This window comes from Eptatretus burgeri, chromosome 2 (genome assembly GCF_056783735.1).
Source record: "Eptatretus burgeri isolate ZD-2024b chromosome 2, Ebu_testis_v1, whole genome shotgun sequence".
NCBI classification, from domain to species: Eukaryota; Metazoa; Chordata; class Myxini; order Myxiniformes; family Myxinidae; genus Eptatretus; species Eptatretus burgeri.
Genome location: NC_140962.1, coordinates 157,759,895 through 157,776,751, shown reverse-complemented (window position 1 = coordinate 157,776,751; position 16,857 = coordinate 157,759,895). Strand labels below are relative to the sequence as shown.

The window sequence follows — 16,857 nt, the reverse complement described above, 5'->3', positions numbered from 1 at the left end:
TCGAGGAGACTGTCAACAAAGACACACAGATACCTGGAGGAATGAAAGGATTCAGCCTGAAACCAGGAGCTGTGACCCGATACTATCTTATGTCAGATTACCGCAGTATGTACCTTGGGCACCTGAGGGATATGGTAGGTCTAAGTCACTCCCAGCTTAACCATCCAGATCTGCAGTTACCTAGGATCCAGAGGGATGAGGCTGTCATCCAATCCTTGGTGAATCTCATGGAGAACAGATTGTCAGCTTGTCGACCACTACTGTGACTCCTCCTGATGTTGCCAATGACCTCCTCATGGCTCGCATGGTAGGAGAGGAGGCATACCAGGATTTCAAGAAGAAACGCCTGGAGACATCTCCACCAACTGCACAGTTCAATGACAAGATGACAAAAAGGAACTTGAAAACATTCACCCACATCCAGAAGAAACCAACCAGCAAAGTGCAGGCCAAAGAAATTGTTCTCAAGGCTGAAAGGAACCTATTTGGGCACATAATCCTCATTGCTCAGAGTTGTTATCTGTACATGAGATATGTCTTGGCGCACCCCCTGGGGCCCTTGCCATGGTCAATTGCTAATGGCGATGGATCTCTGCGGAAGACGAACAAAGCAACCCTTGCCAGAGAGCTGGAAAAGAGTGTTTCTCCTGCTGAAGTTATTGCAGAGCCATCAGCAACTGTCATTGATGGCATGAGCCTGGTACAGAAGATGAAAGGGAATGACAAGACGTTTTCACAGCTGGCTGAAGCGATACTGTCAACGGCTCTTCATGATGGAGCCCAGATTAAACGCATTGATGTTGTCTTCGATGTTTACCGAGAGACGTCCATCAAAGACGCAGAGAGATGCAACAGAGGTGCAAGCACAGCAATCCAGTTCAGAAGCATCGCACCGGGCCACAACATTCAGTAGTGGAGGAAACTGCTCTGCAGCTCTTCCAACAAGGCGAGTCTAATCAAGTTCCTGGTAGAGGAGTGGAAAGAACCAAAAAGCAGGGAGAAACTGAAGGAAAAGTTGCTCTATGTAACCTGCGAGGAGGTCTGCTACAAGCTCACCAAGGAGCACTGGGAGGAAGTGACAGAGCTGAAGTCCACGCAGGAGGAAGCAGACACCCGAATGCTTCTGCATGCTCTGCATGCAGCAGAGGCTGGGTACAAGGCTGTGGTGATCACTGCCGAAGATACAGATGTCCTCGTGCTGTGTCTTGTCTTCAATAAGGACATCCCATGTCCCGTGTATCAGAAGTGTGGTATGCAAACCCGCACACGGTTCCTCAACATTGACAAGCTTGCTTGATCGATGGGAGACAGTGTCTGTGATGCCCTGGTTGGACTGCACGTGTTCTCCGGTTGTGATACAGTCAGTGCCTTTGCAGGCCGGGGAAAGATGGGCGCCTTGAAGCAAATGAAGTCGGATAAAACCTACCAAGAGGCCTTCAGTCAGCTCGGTCATTCATGGGAAGTATCCACCGAGCTCTTTCAGAAGCTGCAAGAGGTCACCTGCCACATGTACGTGCCGTCTACCAACATCACAAAAGTCAATGAACTCCGATATCAACTCTTCTGTGCCAGACGGGGAGAGATAGAGTCCAGTCAGCTTCCACCATGTGAAGACTGCCTCTTCATGCACGTCCTCCGTGCAAACTACCAGGCTGCTATTTGGAGGTGCTGTCTGCAATGCCAACCCTATGTTCCAAGTCCCAAGGGTTGTGGATGGACCACTGATGATGACGGGAAGCTGGCCATCGAGTGGATGCAGGGTTCCCCAGCACCGGATGCAGTGTTGCAACTGCTTTCCTGCAAGTGCGGACGGTCGTGCAAACTCCCAGACTGCACGTGCCTTGCCAATAGCCTGAAGTGCACTGACATGTGCAAGTTGCGAACCTGCAGCAACCAGCCCGCTGATGTCGAGGAAGAGGTTGTACACCTCGAGGACTCTGATGAAGACTAGACTACTGATCCATGGTGTGAATGTTTTAGCACAATCACAAGGACATTCATGGCTACAAATATGCATGAGTAAAACATAGTACATAAACATGGCACAGTGGCGTGGTGAAATTTGGGTTATCCGTAAATTTCACATTTTGGACGCTTGTTGGAACGAAGGTAGGGGAAGGGCAATTCCTTAAACTGTGGTAAAAACTTGTAAAATGTTCATAAATGTTTTCCTCATACAACATGTGCATGTTGTAGGCGACTGCGGATCAGTAGCACTACCCAGGGAACTTGTATGACAATATTATAAATTAAAATGTACTGAAAATCACGAATCAGCAACATTTTGATATGCCCTATTGTTTGGCCCATTCTGCCATATAACAAATTCTGCCTTCAGGAATGACAGAAAGGATTATTCGGATGGTATAAATAAAGCATTTCAGACATGTATTTGCGGTTTGCACTTCATTCTAACCCCATGTGGAAACAGCAATTGCCTCATTAGTGAATGTTTCTGAGTTTGCCTTTTCGCTTTCATTATGCGGAGGGTTGGTACATTCCAGAGATGAAAACTACCAATTAGCTGCCAGTCTGCAATGGTTATCACATCAAAATATGATATGTGTGTGTATATATATATATATATATATATATATATATATATATATATATATATATATATATATATATATATATATATATATATACCAATTCAAAAAGCATAACTAGGATTGGTTACCTGAGACGGTACCGACAAGTGGAATTTCTGGCCTTGTCCCATGGAGTAAGAGAGTGAGAGTGAGAGTGAGAGTGAGAGTGAGAGTGAGAGTGAGAGTGAGAGTGAGAGTGAGAGTGAGAGTGAGAGTGAGAGTGAGAGTGAGAGTGAGAGTGAGAGTGAGAGTGAGAGTGAGAGTGAGAGTGAGAGTGAGAGTGAGAGTGAGAGTGAGAGTGAGAGTGAGAGTGAGAGTGTGAGAGAGTGAGAGTGTGAGAGTGTGAGAGTGTGAGAGTGTGAGAGTGTGAGAGAGTGAGAGAGTGAGAGAGTGAGAGAGAGTGTGAGAGAGAGTGAGTGTGAGAGTGAGAGAGTGTGAGAGTGAGTGAGAGTGAGAGTGAGTGAGAGTGAGTGAGAGTGTGAGAGTGTGAGAGTGTGAGAGTGTGAGAGTGTGAGAGTGTGAGAGTGTGAGAGTGTGAGAGTGTGAGAGTGTGAGAGTGTGAGAGTGTGAGAGTGTGAGAGTGTGAGAGTGTGAGAGTGTGAGAGTGTGAGAGTGTGAGAGTGTGAGAGTGTGAGAGTGTGAGAGTGTGAGAGTGTGAGAGTGTGAGAGTGTGAGAGTGTGAGAGTGTGAGAGTGAGAGAGTGAGAGAGTGAGAGAGTGAGAGAGTGAGAGAGTGAGAGAGTGAGAGAGTGAGAGAGTGAGAGAGTGAGAGAGTGAGAGAGTGAGAGAGTGAGAGAGTGAGATGTATTGGTGGCCTCTCTCACCCGGCACAGACTTGTGTGGGGAATGTAAGGGAAGGAAAGTGGGAACTGATGAGTGTCTCTGTACGTGGTGAAGAGGTGTAAGTGTGGTTCCCTTTGAGGAAGAATGGGCAGTGTGCGTGTCAATGGTTTACTCTTAAAATAATTGTTGGTCGGGCTCTTTGCTTGCCCTTGCTGATCACTCTTGTGTGTCTGAAGGAGATGAATCAGAGAAAGTAGAAAAAGCTGTTAGCATTGAGCATTGACCAGAACATTGAGCATTCCATGCTTTTAAAGCAGCTCTGGAGGGTGAAGTTTGGTGCAGGTCAGTGCTCACTCCCCACCATCCGGGGTCAGCGTTAACTCCCCACCCTGGCTACAGGGAGCAAGACGACTTGTGTGGGTCATGCTCCGCCTTCTGCGCTTTGAGTGCAGTGCGCCAGTTGGCCCGGTCCTGAGCTTGACCAGCATGACGTCACACTACCTCCGAGCTTGCAGTTCGAGAAATGGCCCCATTTATGTTCTGGACAGGCCACGCATATCATCTCTATCATCTGGGTTAACTCCTCATCGACAAATGGGGGGGGGGGTGCAGCACTCCCCATTTGTCGCACAAATGCCCAGCAAAGGTACCAACAGCAGGCTTGATGGGTGGGGCAGTTGTCACGAACAGGGAGGAACAATGAAGTGGACAGTTGAAGTCGTGATCTTTCCAAAGCGAGGCTTGGTTGATGATTGAACCAGGTTGGAGTAGCGGGCGTAGAATGCAGCATGGTGGTTGAAAGGAACAAGGCCTGAGTGATGTGGTTGTGGTTGGTCGTGAGGCATAGCAAGGCGGTTGAATTAGTTGTGTTCGTGACTTCGTGGTGAGGTGGCATTGTCTGGTCAATAGCAAGCAGGTGTCTGAGTCGTGAGCAGGTGCTGGAATGGCCAGCTTCGATGGTGCAATGTGAATGATAAGGAATAAAGTGTTTGTGTTTGAAGCAGGCATGGTGGTTATGGCTGATAGAAAAGGGATGATAGCGAAATGGTAAGTGCGTTGGTGGATCGTGTGATGGTAGAGCAGAGTGACAGTTGGGTGTTGGTGGGAATGGGTTTGAGTGCGGCGTTTGTAAAGAAAGTGAATAAATGCTAGATAAAGAATATGCAAATATTTAAAGCTCTTTCTAACCACTGACTGATATTAAACATCGTTACCTTCTGTGTGACTTAGAAAGCTGAAATGTTATGCGCTAATGGACATCAAAGGTGGTACACCAGGAAAAAAAAAAATCAGAGAATCCTCGGAAAACATCCGAAAATGAAAATAAATAAATGAAGATATAAATAAATGAAAAAAATGCAGATGAGCGATCCAAGACAATGGGCAAGCCAGGTAATTTTGTGTGCCAATGGACATCGAAGCCGATGCACCAGAACAGGTTCTGTGCAGCACTTTCCTTGATCATTATCACCCTCATCAAGCACCAGGATCTCCGCAGCACTTTCCTTGATTATCATCACCCCTCATCAAATACCAGGATCTCCGCAGCACTTTCCTTGATTATCATCACCCCTCATCAAATACCAGGATCTCCGCAGCACTTTCCTTGATCATTATCACCCTCATCAAGCACCAGGATCTCTGCAGCACTTTCCTTGATTATCATCACCCCTCATCAAATACCAGGATCTCCGCAGCACTTTCCATGATTATCATCACCCCTCATCAAGCACCAGGATCTCTGCAGCACTTTCCTTGATTATCATCCCTCATCAAGTCCAATCAAAAAATCCCTTTCTCTCTGCTATTGCAATTCAGCAACCCCTGCTCCCTCTTATTGTTGTGCTTTTATGTTTGCACAATTTGATAATTTCCGGGGATTTTATCTTTTATACACACAAGAGGAGAATCGGGAACGATGATCACTCGGGTGGGAACCGGACGTGCCGTTCAACATCTGGATGATCCAAACAAATCGGAACATTTGCAATGTTTGGAAACACTTTGGGTCCGATGTGGATCCACACTCACATCATGGAGAAGGGTGTGCACCACGGAGAATGTCCTCTCATGTTCAGGATCTTTTATTGTCTTTTACATTAAATACACTTTTGGTTTCTCAGGAAACAATTTCCAAGAATAGATAATGAGGTTTTAATAATTTCTCCACTGCCATTACAAACACTGGGGAAAAATGGATCTTATTTAAATAATAAAATATATTAAAGTTAATAAATAATGAGAAACCTAACAATAACAATTTAATGACTTGAATCGGAATGATCATGTTCAGAGAATTCATAAAACGTTGAGGGTGTGACACAGACATGATGGTCCAAACGTTCTCTTCATTCAAAGTTTCCTCGTTTTTAAACGAAGATCAATTCCCACAAAATCCTCTCGTTCCTCCTCCTGCCCTCTCTACAGATGCACCATGTGGTACGATCACCTGAGTTTGACACCACAGATCCAACAGTGGTGTTCAAATGGTGTAAATGGATCATTCATAATTTGAGCCCAAACTCATCCACAAACGTCACATTGAGAGTTCTGGTGCACCCTGATGTATTCATCTTCTTCACTGTTATAACTTCTCTCTTCACTTTAACACTCATTTACCATGATATACAAACATATCGATCACCTGATCTGAGTTAAGATTCCTCGTTCCTTTTCACATTACATTCCCTCCACCTCAAGAGAATGAAATATGAATGTTCAGAATGATTTATGTGAATAATTTATCCTTCATATGAACTAGTATATCATTAATCGTTCGTCATTACTTCTTCATTCATCCCAATGATACCCTACATCAGACTGGTGGTACCCCCCATTCCCACAAGTAAAATATAAATTTCAACCAATGGTTAATAATGGAGATCAAGGCTCACCTGGACAACGTCAGGTACACAATCACGGGATTATGATGTCACTATGACTATATTTCCCAAAACAAATCCCCTTCCCACTAACCTGAGGGTTCGCAACTTTGTTTGGGATTTCAGAGCTTCCATCAACCCCTCCAGTCCCCTATCACCAATGGGATTCGAACTCAAACTGATGGTAAAGAAGGGAAAAAGAAAAACCCTGAGGTTATCATTCTGTTAACAACATGGAGAACCTTGGGAATACTTTCACCATTTAAATAGTTATGTAAATAAATCATATTAACACCATGTAATGATGGGATTATAACAGTACCTCTACATAAACAATTATATAATTATGGGATCATAATCCAGTCCCTCTCCATAAACAATGATATAATTATGGGATTTTAGCCCAGTCCCTCTCCAAAAACAATTATATAATTATGGGATTATAACCCAGTCCCTCTCCATAAACAATTATATAATTATATGAACACAGGAAGTGTTGGATTTGTTTCCGTGAAATGTTGAACTAATTGTGTTAAAAATGGAGTTTATAAATATTGTGATGGGAATTCACAAATCCGTGTCCAGTGGAAGAGAAGAAGAAGAACAAAAACCTCAATAACAGTTTAGTACTCACTGAAGTTCCTCCAAGTTGTTGATGTTCTTCAGGTCCCTCAGGATCGGCCCAGACCTGGTGCTCAGGTTACAATACCCTAACCTGTGAAGAGATAAAATCTCCAAGGAGTGAAACAAAGAAAAAACAGTGGAAAGTTATGGATAAACGAGTTATATTAGAAGGTTATTTGTTCCAGGTGAAGAAATAATTATATAACATGAAAATGAAAAGGTTGGCGGTATTAACACAGGGAGTGGGTGGGGCGAGGGGGGTTGGGTTTAAATGGGGGGTAGGGTTAGTTCTGCCATCTTTGTTTGTATTTTTTGAGGTTTGAAGTTTTGTTGAAGATGACAGTGAAGTAGAAAACTGGATATTCCAAAACAAGAATCCAAACTTGTGGTTGATTCCTTGTTTTATTTGAGATGGTGTTTCAGAGCACTGATTGGCTGATCAATGATGACCAGGAACACCTCGGTGTTTCATTTCTCCTTGGGAGACAGCACATGGTCTTCATCATACCCATTGTTAAAGTGGTGGTTAAGCATAAGGACACGACTCTGGACTGAATTGTACTCGTCATGACCATACAGTTTAATAGCTGGGTCTTCGAAGGCCTCAAATTCCATCTGCTGGGTCTTGACAAAATCAAGAAGAGCCTCAAGTAAGGACCCCAGACCATTCACAAGAAAGCTACTCCCCGGAAGCAAGAGACTAATCCAGTGAAATCGCTTTAAAGATTGTTCCAAATAACAACAAGAAAGAGCAATCGGAGATTGCAGACCCTCTCCAAGACTTGTTTTGTCGAGTGTATTTTGTGTTGTGTTTGTGTACTTTTATCGAGTGTGTTTTGTGTAGTTTATGTTGTGTGAAGTTCGTGTGGTGTGTTTTGTGAAATTTATTTTGTGTAGTTTATGTGTCGTGTATTTTGTGTGTTTTTTGTGTGGTTTTGTGAATTTTGTGTGGTGTTTGGATACTGATGTGATACGTAATTAATAATAGACAGAACTGGAACTGCCACTTCATTATCTCTGGCAGTAATGACCGGATACCAAGACGTCCCGCTTTAATCGGCCACCTGACTCTAAACGTGACGTATATTATTATTCAATTTTATTCAGAACAAGAATAAAATAAATTAAATTCAAATCAAATGGAAGACCGAATATGTACAGTCCTGCATTGGGGTCATCAGAAGGAACCTGGATAGGATTCGGGTCTCAGCTGCGACTCCTCTACCCCCAAACCCATCCAGGAACAGCCAAGTGAACCTAATCCAAAAATTATATATATATATATATATATATATATATATATATATACATATATATACATATATATACATATATATACATATATATACATATATATATATATATATATATATATATATATATATATATATATATATATATATATATATGTATATATATATATATATACATATATACATATATACATATATATATATATACATATATATATATATACATATATATATATATATATACATATATACATATATACATATATATATATATATATATATATATATATATATATATATATATATATATATATATATATATATATATATATATATATATATATATATATATATATATATATATATATACACACGAACCCAGATGAAACAAAAAAAAAATTCTGCCAGGCAGAACATGTGTCCCAAAAAAATAATAATTCTGCATCCCTACGAGATCATAATTTTGAAGTTTCACGTCGATCAATGAAGTGGTTCAAGAGAAAGAATTTTTTAAAGATTTTAGCTCAATCCAATTTGGCTGCCAGATCATGTGACCTATCAATTATTCATGAACACCCTGGCATCCCCAAGACTTGGGGAACATGTCTGTGAAGTTTCCCCATCGATCAGTCCAGCCATTCCGGAGAAGATTTTTAAAGGTTTTAGGGAAAATTAAATATAGCTGCCAACCCATCTGATCAATGACATCATAGGTGGGACCGTTTTGTTCCTCATGGATAGGCGGTCATACCTGTAAAGTTTTCCCTCGATCTATTCAGCCGTTTCAGAGAAGATTTTTGAAGGTTTTTTTTTATATTTGGCTGCTGAAGCACATGACTGATGATGTCATAATCTTTTTTTCTGTTGACAAATTTATGCCTGGATGACTCTCAAAAATGTTCATACTGATCAGATGTAGCATTCTTCATATGCAGTGATGATGTCATAACAAAAGAACCTATGCCATCATAAAAATTATAATAATTCCCCATGAGGAGAACTTGCCACTTGCCACGTATCAATTTCTTCCTTGGTGCAGTTTTGGAGATACAGATATTACTTTTTTCCAATATGGCTGTCACACCACCTAACCTACGACATCATAATTGTCATTGGAACAATTTACATGAGTAGTCGCTCCACGGGTGAAAATTTAGTGTCAACCCGACATCGGTTGTAGAGAAAAACGATACAGACATTCTGTGTGGAAAAAAAAAAGAAATAAAAAAACAAAGACAAAGAAACAAATGAAAAATCACTCATGGAGTGACATTTGGCAAAAAGGAACGGCACTCGGTAGATGCATACATCCGCAAGACTGAACAGTTTACATTTTGTATCCCACTGATAGGTCGGATCTGAATCCGTATGTTAACCAAAATCGAATCGGCTTGTGCTTGCGACTTGTAACCTCACAAACTCATCCACTTCGTTTTGGCACAACTCATCCACAACTTTTTGAGATATCATGCTACACATAATTTTTGGTCCCATCTCTCAAAGGTGAAGAATCACTTGAAAAATTCTCGAATCCAGATCCAGATTTGAGCTTCACCAAAACTGAATCAATTCATCCTTGTCACACACCCAAGCTGTCCATAAAGTTTCTGCGGAATCCATCAATAACCTTTTGAGATATTGTGCTATGTATCATTTTTGGCCCTTTCTCTCAATGCTGAAGAATCACTGGAAAGATTTCCAGATCTGGATCCAGATTCGGATGTAAACCAAAATCGAATCAATTATTCCTCATCACACACCCAACATGTCCACCAAGTTTCATTTGAATCCGGTCACAACTTTTTGAGATAGTATGCAATATCGTTTTCAGCCCTGTTTCTCAATGGTGATGAATCACTTAAAAAAACACTTTTCAGATCTGGATCCGGATTCTGATCTTCACCAAAATTAAGCGTTGTTGTCCTTGGCCGTTAGTTCCACTGTTCCCATGTGAATGAATAAGGTTTGATACAATCTCATGTCTGTCCTGTGTCCCCATGTGAATGAATAAGTTTACATAGAGCCGTGTTTGTCCCATGTTGCCAAGTCAATGAATAAGATTAGAAAGAGCAATTTTTGTCCTGTGTTCCAATGTGAATGAATAAAATGAGATCGATAAGATTCACAGTGATTCTGAACAGAGGATTTACTTTATATCTGCGACCTCAGTTTTAGTGTGTGTTTGTGTGTTTGTGTGTTTGTGTGTGTTTGTGTGTTTGTGTGTTTGTGTGTTTGTGTGTGTTTGTGTGTTTGTGTGTTTGTGTGTTTGTGTGTTTGTGTGTTTGTGTGTTTGTGTGTTTGTGTGTTTGTGTGTTTGTGTGTTTGTGTGTTTGTGTGTTTGTGTGTTTGTGTGTTTGTGTGTTTGTGTGTTTGTGTGTTTGTGTGTTTGTGTGTTTGTGTGTTTGTGTGTTTTTGTGTGTGTGTGTGTGTGTGTGTGTGTGTGTGTGTGTGTGTGTGTGTGTGTGTGTGTGTGTGTGTGTGTGTGTGTGTGTGTGTGTGTGTGTGTGTGTCTTTTCCTTCTGTTCTTCTCTTCTCTCTCAAAATTTTGTTCATAAAAACTTGTCTGGTCATTCAGGGTACGAGACTTCGCCATTAAGTATGAGTGATTGGTCTCAAAAAATATATATACAGTACGATCCGATTGGGAAACACGCATTCAGAGCTCTTAAAAAATGAAAAGCGCCATTGGGAAAACTCACATTTAATGCGATATTAAAAAATTAACGAACTGATTCATCACATGCTCACGGATTTTAACCCCCGTACAGGTGCCGTTCAAAAATTACGTCATGCTACTTTTTTAGGGAGGCGCAAACAGGCTTGATTAAACCTTACTAATCGTTTTTATTCGACATATGATAAGATTGCTCGGGGTCCGTCATTGTGATTAACACTCAACCAATGAAAATCTGATACAAACAAAACCTAACATTGTAGAAACGGAAAAGGCCTAACTACAGGCCTAATGTGTTAGGCCTTCCATAAAACCAAGATGACAGCCACACCATTCCGTCTCGATGGCATGGTGGGTGGAATCAAGTCACCAATGTGGTCGTGATCTGGCAGCTGTCGGACCAGTAGGTGAACATTTCAAAAATCGACCCCAAACAAGAATCACAACAAGGTGTTCAAATGGTGCGAATGGATCATTCAGGGTATGAACTCAAACTGATCCACAAACGTGAATTTGAGAGTTCAGGTTCACCTTGATGTTTTCTTCTTCTTCTTCAACGTTAAAACTTCACTCTTCACTTTTACCTTCATTTACCAAGGTCCACAAACATGTCGATCACATTATCTCAGAGGACATTCTTCGTTCCTTTTGCATTTACGAACCTTCACAACAAGAGAATGAAATGTTGAATGTTTGGAATTATTTAAGTGAAGCCGTTTATCATTCATATGAGTGGTGTATCAATCATTATTCCTCATTCCCTCTTCATTCACCCCAATGATTCTCCACACAGAACCAGCTGTCCCTTCCATTCCCCTCTCTGAACACAAGTGAAGTACAAAGTTTAACCAAAGCATAATAATGGAGGTCAAGGTTCACCTGGAGAACCTCGGGGACACAATCAGGGAAAATGACGTCACTGTTTTTGTTTCCCAAAACAAATCCCCTTCCCACTCACCCGAGGGTTCGTAACTTTGTTTGTGATTTCAGACCTTCCATCAACCCCTCCAGTCCTCCATCGCCAATGGGATTCGAACTCAAACTGATGGTAAAGGAGGGAAAGAGAAAAACCCCAAGGTTATCACACCATGAACAATATGGAGAACCTTGGGAATACTTTCACCATTTAAATAATTTTGTTTGTAAATCACATAAATACCATACAATGATGGGATTATAACCCAGTCCCTCTCCATAAACAATTATGAGATTATAACCCAGTCCCTCTCCATAAACAATTATATAATTATGGGATTATAATCCAGTCCCTCTCCATAAACAATTATATAATTATGGGAGTATATCCCAATATCTCTCCATAAATAATTACATAATTGCAGGATTATAACCAAGTCGCTCTCCATAAACATTTATAGAATTATGTGATTATTTCCCAGTCCCTCTCCATAAACAATGATAGAATTATGTGATTAAAACCAAGTCCCTCTCCATAAACAATTATAGAATTATGTGATTATAACCAAGTCCCTCTCCAGAAACAATTATATAATTATGGGAATATATCCCAATATCTCTCAATAAACAATTATATAAATCTGGGATTATTACTCAGTCCCTGTCCATAAATAATTATATAATTATGGGATTGTAACCCAGTCCCTCTCCATAAACAATTATATAATTAAGGAATTATAACCCAGTCCCTAAACATAAACAATTATAGAATTATGGGATTATAACCCAGTCCCACTCCATAAACAATTATATAATTATGGGAGTAAATCCCAATCTCTCTCCATAAATAATTATATAATTGTGGGATTATAACCCAGTACCTCTCCATAAACAATTATAGAATTATGAGATTATAACCCAGTCCATCTCCATAAACAATAATATAATTACGGGATTATAATCCAGTCCCTTTCCATAAACAATTATATAATTATGGGAATATATCCCAATATCTCTCCATAAATAATTATATAATTGTGGGATTATAACCCAGTCCTTCTCCATCAACAATTATGGGATTATGACCCAATCCATCACCAGAAACAATTATATAATTATGGGGTTGTAACCCAGTCCCTCTCCAAAAACAATTATTTTATTATGGGATTATTACCCAATCTCTCTCAATAAACAATTATGTAGTTGCAGGATTATAACCCAGTCCGTCCATCTCCATAAACAAATATGATATAATAATTGGATTATAACTCAGCCCCTCCCCATAAATAATTACTTAATTACAGGATTATATCCCAGTCTCTCGACATAAATAATTATATAATTATAGGATTATAACGCAGTCCCTCTCTTTAAAGGCCCGGTCACACCTTGACGTTTTAGCCAGCGATGGCAACGTATTAAAATGTATCTAAAACGCTGGCTTACGTTGAACTTTTGATGTTTTTTTTTTAAGATTCGGACGTATTCATAGCGACTTGGTCTTATGCATAACATATTAGTAATGGACACAGAACGTTTCGTTGTGTTATAGATAACTTATACCAACGAATGCTGAACCTGTTGTCGGCCTACACAACCGATGCCCAACGATAGTCTAACTTAGGCATAGCGCGTTGCACGCATCGCCGACGATGTCGTGACGTAGCCTATTAAAAGGCTGACGCACAATGATTCGAATCATAACTGCCGTAGAAATGGAAGTGACAACATCGCGGTCACACCTTGGCGATCTTGCCAGCGTATGCCGACCTAAGAAAAATGTGTCTAAAACGTTGGGGCACGTCAAATACGGTATGAGCAAGTTTGGTATACGTGAGTAGAACGCTAAAGTACGCTATCATACGTCGTAGTAAGTAGAGTACGTCAAGAAATTTTAAACATGTTCAAAATTTTACGACGTACTCGGCGTATGACACACGTTCCGCATGCGATGGGGATAAGTTTTACACACGATATGTGGACGCTTACACACGTCCACAAAGGCTACTTATAAGCTACTCATAAGTCGAAATACGTCGCGGTAATGTCTTTTTTACACGAAACTTATTTCTAACTTATGTTTGACGTGCTTTGAACCAATTCTTTACGTAGTCCCAACACACGTCGACGTATGTAGACGTATTCCAATGACGTCTTACGGTCGACAAAAAAAATAAATTAACTTGTTTCTAGCTTACAACTGCCATATAAAGACGTGTTCCCAGCGGTTTTGGGAATTGGTATATAAAAATGCTGCTCATAAAAGGGGAACCCAACAGTGTTTGAGTCCTTTTTGAGTCGATATCCATGTCAGCAGTAACAGTATCAGTATCAGTATTTAGTAGTAGTTTGTACATGTTGGCAGTAGTAGGTGAGTGTGAGGGGGAGGGTGTGGGTTATGATGGATCCTCCTTGCGTCCGCGTGTCCACGGGTAGGAGACATCTTTGCACCATTGTTCGAAGTTCTTCGCGGCTAATTTTTTATGGGGCTTTTTCAACAATGAGCTATAGCTTGTTTTTACGATTTAGGTCTATTCATAACGGGTTGGACAAATGCACAATGAACTAACAATGTGCATAGAGCGCTTTGATTACTTATAGATAGGATATACCAACGAATAATTATCGTGAAGCCGGCGTTCACAAACTATGCCCAACGATAGCCTAACTTATCCATATCATGCGGCAGTTTATCTTTGCCAGTGACTTGGGGTTTGCTATTCATAGGCTGCCATTCAACGATTTAAATGGCTGCATCTCCACTATTGAAAGTAGACGCTTGTGCTCAACAATTGGATTTTTTTTTTCACTCAACGACTTTTAAACGGTACCACTCAGATATTTTCATTGCTTACAATGAACAATTTAAATTGCTGTCACTCGCCTTTGTTTTTTGACACTGGCACTCGGAAATTTTAATCGTTTCTATTGAACGTGCTAAATCGCTCAAACCCCACTATTGAAAGTAGACGCTTGCGCTCAACAATTGGATTTTTTTTACACTCAACGACTTTTAAACGGTACCACTCAGTTATTTTCATTGTTTACAATGAACGATTTAAATTGCTGTCACTCGCCTTTGTTTTTTGACGCTGAGGTTTTGAAATTTCAAGCGTTTCTTCTGAACGTGTTAAAACGCTCAAACTCGACTACTTTAAATAGACGCTGCCGATGGACAATTGGAATCATAGCCAAGCTAGACATCGAAGTGTGAACATCCTCGTCATGCCGAAGAAAATTTTGAAGAATGCTGCAAATAAGTGTCCTGGCAGTGGCCGTGGACGCTGACGCAAGGACGATCCATTATACCGACGTCTTTCAGCCTATGAGTAACTTAAAAGTAGCGTCTGTCGATGTGTGGCAACGATCGCGTAACGTGCCAACAACACGTTAATCATAGGTTAGAAATAAGTTTCGGGTATGCTAAACATTACCTCGGCGTGTCTCAACTTATGATTAACTTACAAGTAGCATGTGTTGACGTCTGTCAACGATCGCAGACCGTGCATACAACTTGTGGCCAGCGTAGCGGAACGTGTGAGTCATATGCCGGCATACGTCGTGAAATTTCAAGCATGAAAAAATTTGAGGACAACCAAAAAGTACAACGTTTAAAGCCAGCGTACAACGACGTATGGCAGTGTTTTTCAGCGTGCTCTCAATGTTATCAAAACTTACCCATAACGTATTCAACGTGTGCCAGCGTTTTAGAAAAAAAAATTCAAAAATCGGCATACGTTGGCTAAAACATCAAGGTGTGACCGGGCCTTAAGCAATTATATAATTACGTGAACATAGGAAGTGTATGAATAGTTTCCATAAAATCTTGAACTAATTGAATTTAAAATGGAGTTTATTTATAAACACTGATTGGAATTCAGAAATCCATGTTCAGTGAAAGACAAGAAGAAGAACAAAAACGTCAATAACAGTTTAGGACTCACTCAAATTCCTCCAGGTTGTTAATGTTGTTCAGTTTCCCCAGGATAGGCCCAGACTTGGCGCTCAGGTTACAATACCCTAACCTGTGAAGAGATAAAAGTGAAACAAAGAACCATCAATGGAAAGTTGTGGATAAACGACATCTATTAGAAGGTTTTTTTGTTCCAGGTAATTGAATAACTGAAAATGAACAGGTTGAAGGTCACGTGACTGATAATAGTACAAACTTTGTTTCCATGAGACATCGTCCCAGGATCGTAGAAACAGGTTGTACAAAGAAGAAATATATAAATAAACCCCTCAATGAACAGGTTTGAGTTATATTTAATCGGGGGTTGAGGTTAGAGAGTTGAGGGGGATCAGAGGGGTGAGTTCCACTGACTGATTGTGAATTTTTCCTTTTTTTCCATCAATATAGTCGAGGCTCATCGAAGAGCTAAGACTCTGATAGGATCAGGACATCACAGACAAAAACAGGGCGCAAAAAACACATGCATGGGGTGGACATGATGGACACAGATGATACATAGGATGGACAAGATGGATACCATGCAGAAGAAAACTCTGAGAAGGGAAAACTGGAAAATTGGAAGTCGGGGGGGGGGTTGGGTGTGGTTGACAAGGGTAGAAAAGATCATGGTTTGGGATTGGGGTCGTTCTAAGATGGTGGTGAACAGTTCTCTTAAATAACTGGAGGGAAGAATGACATTGAAGAGGATGAGAAAGTTGGTTCCACAGGTGGGAAAAAAAAGAGAAACAAATGAGTGGAAGTGAGCAGTCATCCTGCATTTAGGTAGTTTAGTTTCACCAGGAGGGGTTGATGGTGTACTACGTGAATCCCGCAGAAACCTTGGGGTGGGGGGGTGGTGGGCAAACCATGGAAAAAGCGGAGCTTGCAAGACCAGAAAGGAGGTGGTGGAAGACAGAAAGACCACCAACCTGTCTGCGATGGTGAAGTGATAGACCCATAGACTCATCTTCATCACTGGAGATTCCATTGATCTTAAAAGTTTTAGTTTCCATGGCATCAAGCTGAGCAACATGTGAAGCAGGGGAGGCAGGCAGAGGGAAGAGCAGAATGATGTAACCAAGTTTGAATGTAAAATGTTTGTTCATGTTTTGCACCATGGGTCTTTATGTTAAATTATGCACAGCAACAGAGTGATCTTGAGCTGCAATATATGCAGCAACAGA

General features: G+C 40.7%; 3 protein-coding genes across 5 annotated transcripts in view; 2 read left to right on the top strand and 1 right to left on the bottom strand.

The window, feature by feature from the left end:
• Nucleotides 1-16,857, bottom strand: part of LOC147033686 (NACHT, LRR and PYD domains-containing protein 12-like) — a 143,868-nt gene that overhangs the window by 66,018 nt on the left and 60,993 nt on the right. For 2 of the 3 annotated variants that reach the window (XM_085871805.1, XM_085871807.1), the window contains exons 8-11: nt 15,666-15,746; nt 11,765-11,848; nt 6,890-6,970; nt 6,350-6,433 (exon numbers count right to left, since the gene is read on the bottom strand). In XM_085871805.1, coding sequence (XP_085727931.1) covers nt 6,350-6,433; nt 6,890-6,970; nt 11,765-11,848; nt 15,666-15,746 — 330 coding nt within the window. The remainder of the gene's footprint in view (nt 1-6,349; nt 6,434-6,889; nt 6,971-11,764; nt 11,849-15,665; nt 15,747-16,857) is intronic. The other variant, XM_085871806.1, reaches the window with a different exon arrangement.
• LOC147033688 (uncharacterized) lies at nt 296-913 on the top strand. The gene has a single exon (XM_085871825.1). It carries the CDS (start codon nt 296-298, stop codon nt 911-913), a length of 618 nt encoding a protein of 205 aa, XP_085727951.1.
• Nucleotides 1,301-1,951, top strand: LOC147033687 (uncharacterized). The gene has a single exon (XM_085871824.1). It carries the CDS (start codon nt 1,301-1,303, stop codon nt 1,949-1,951), a length of 651 nt encoding a protein of 216 aa, XP_085727950.1.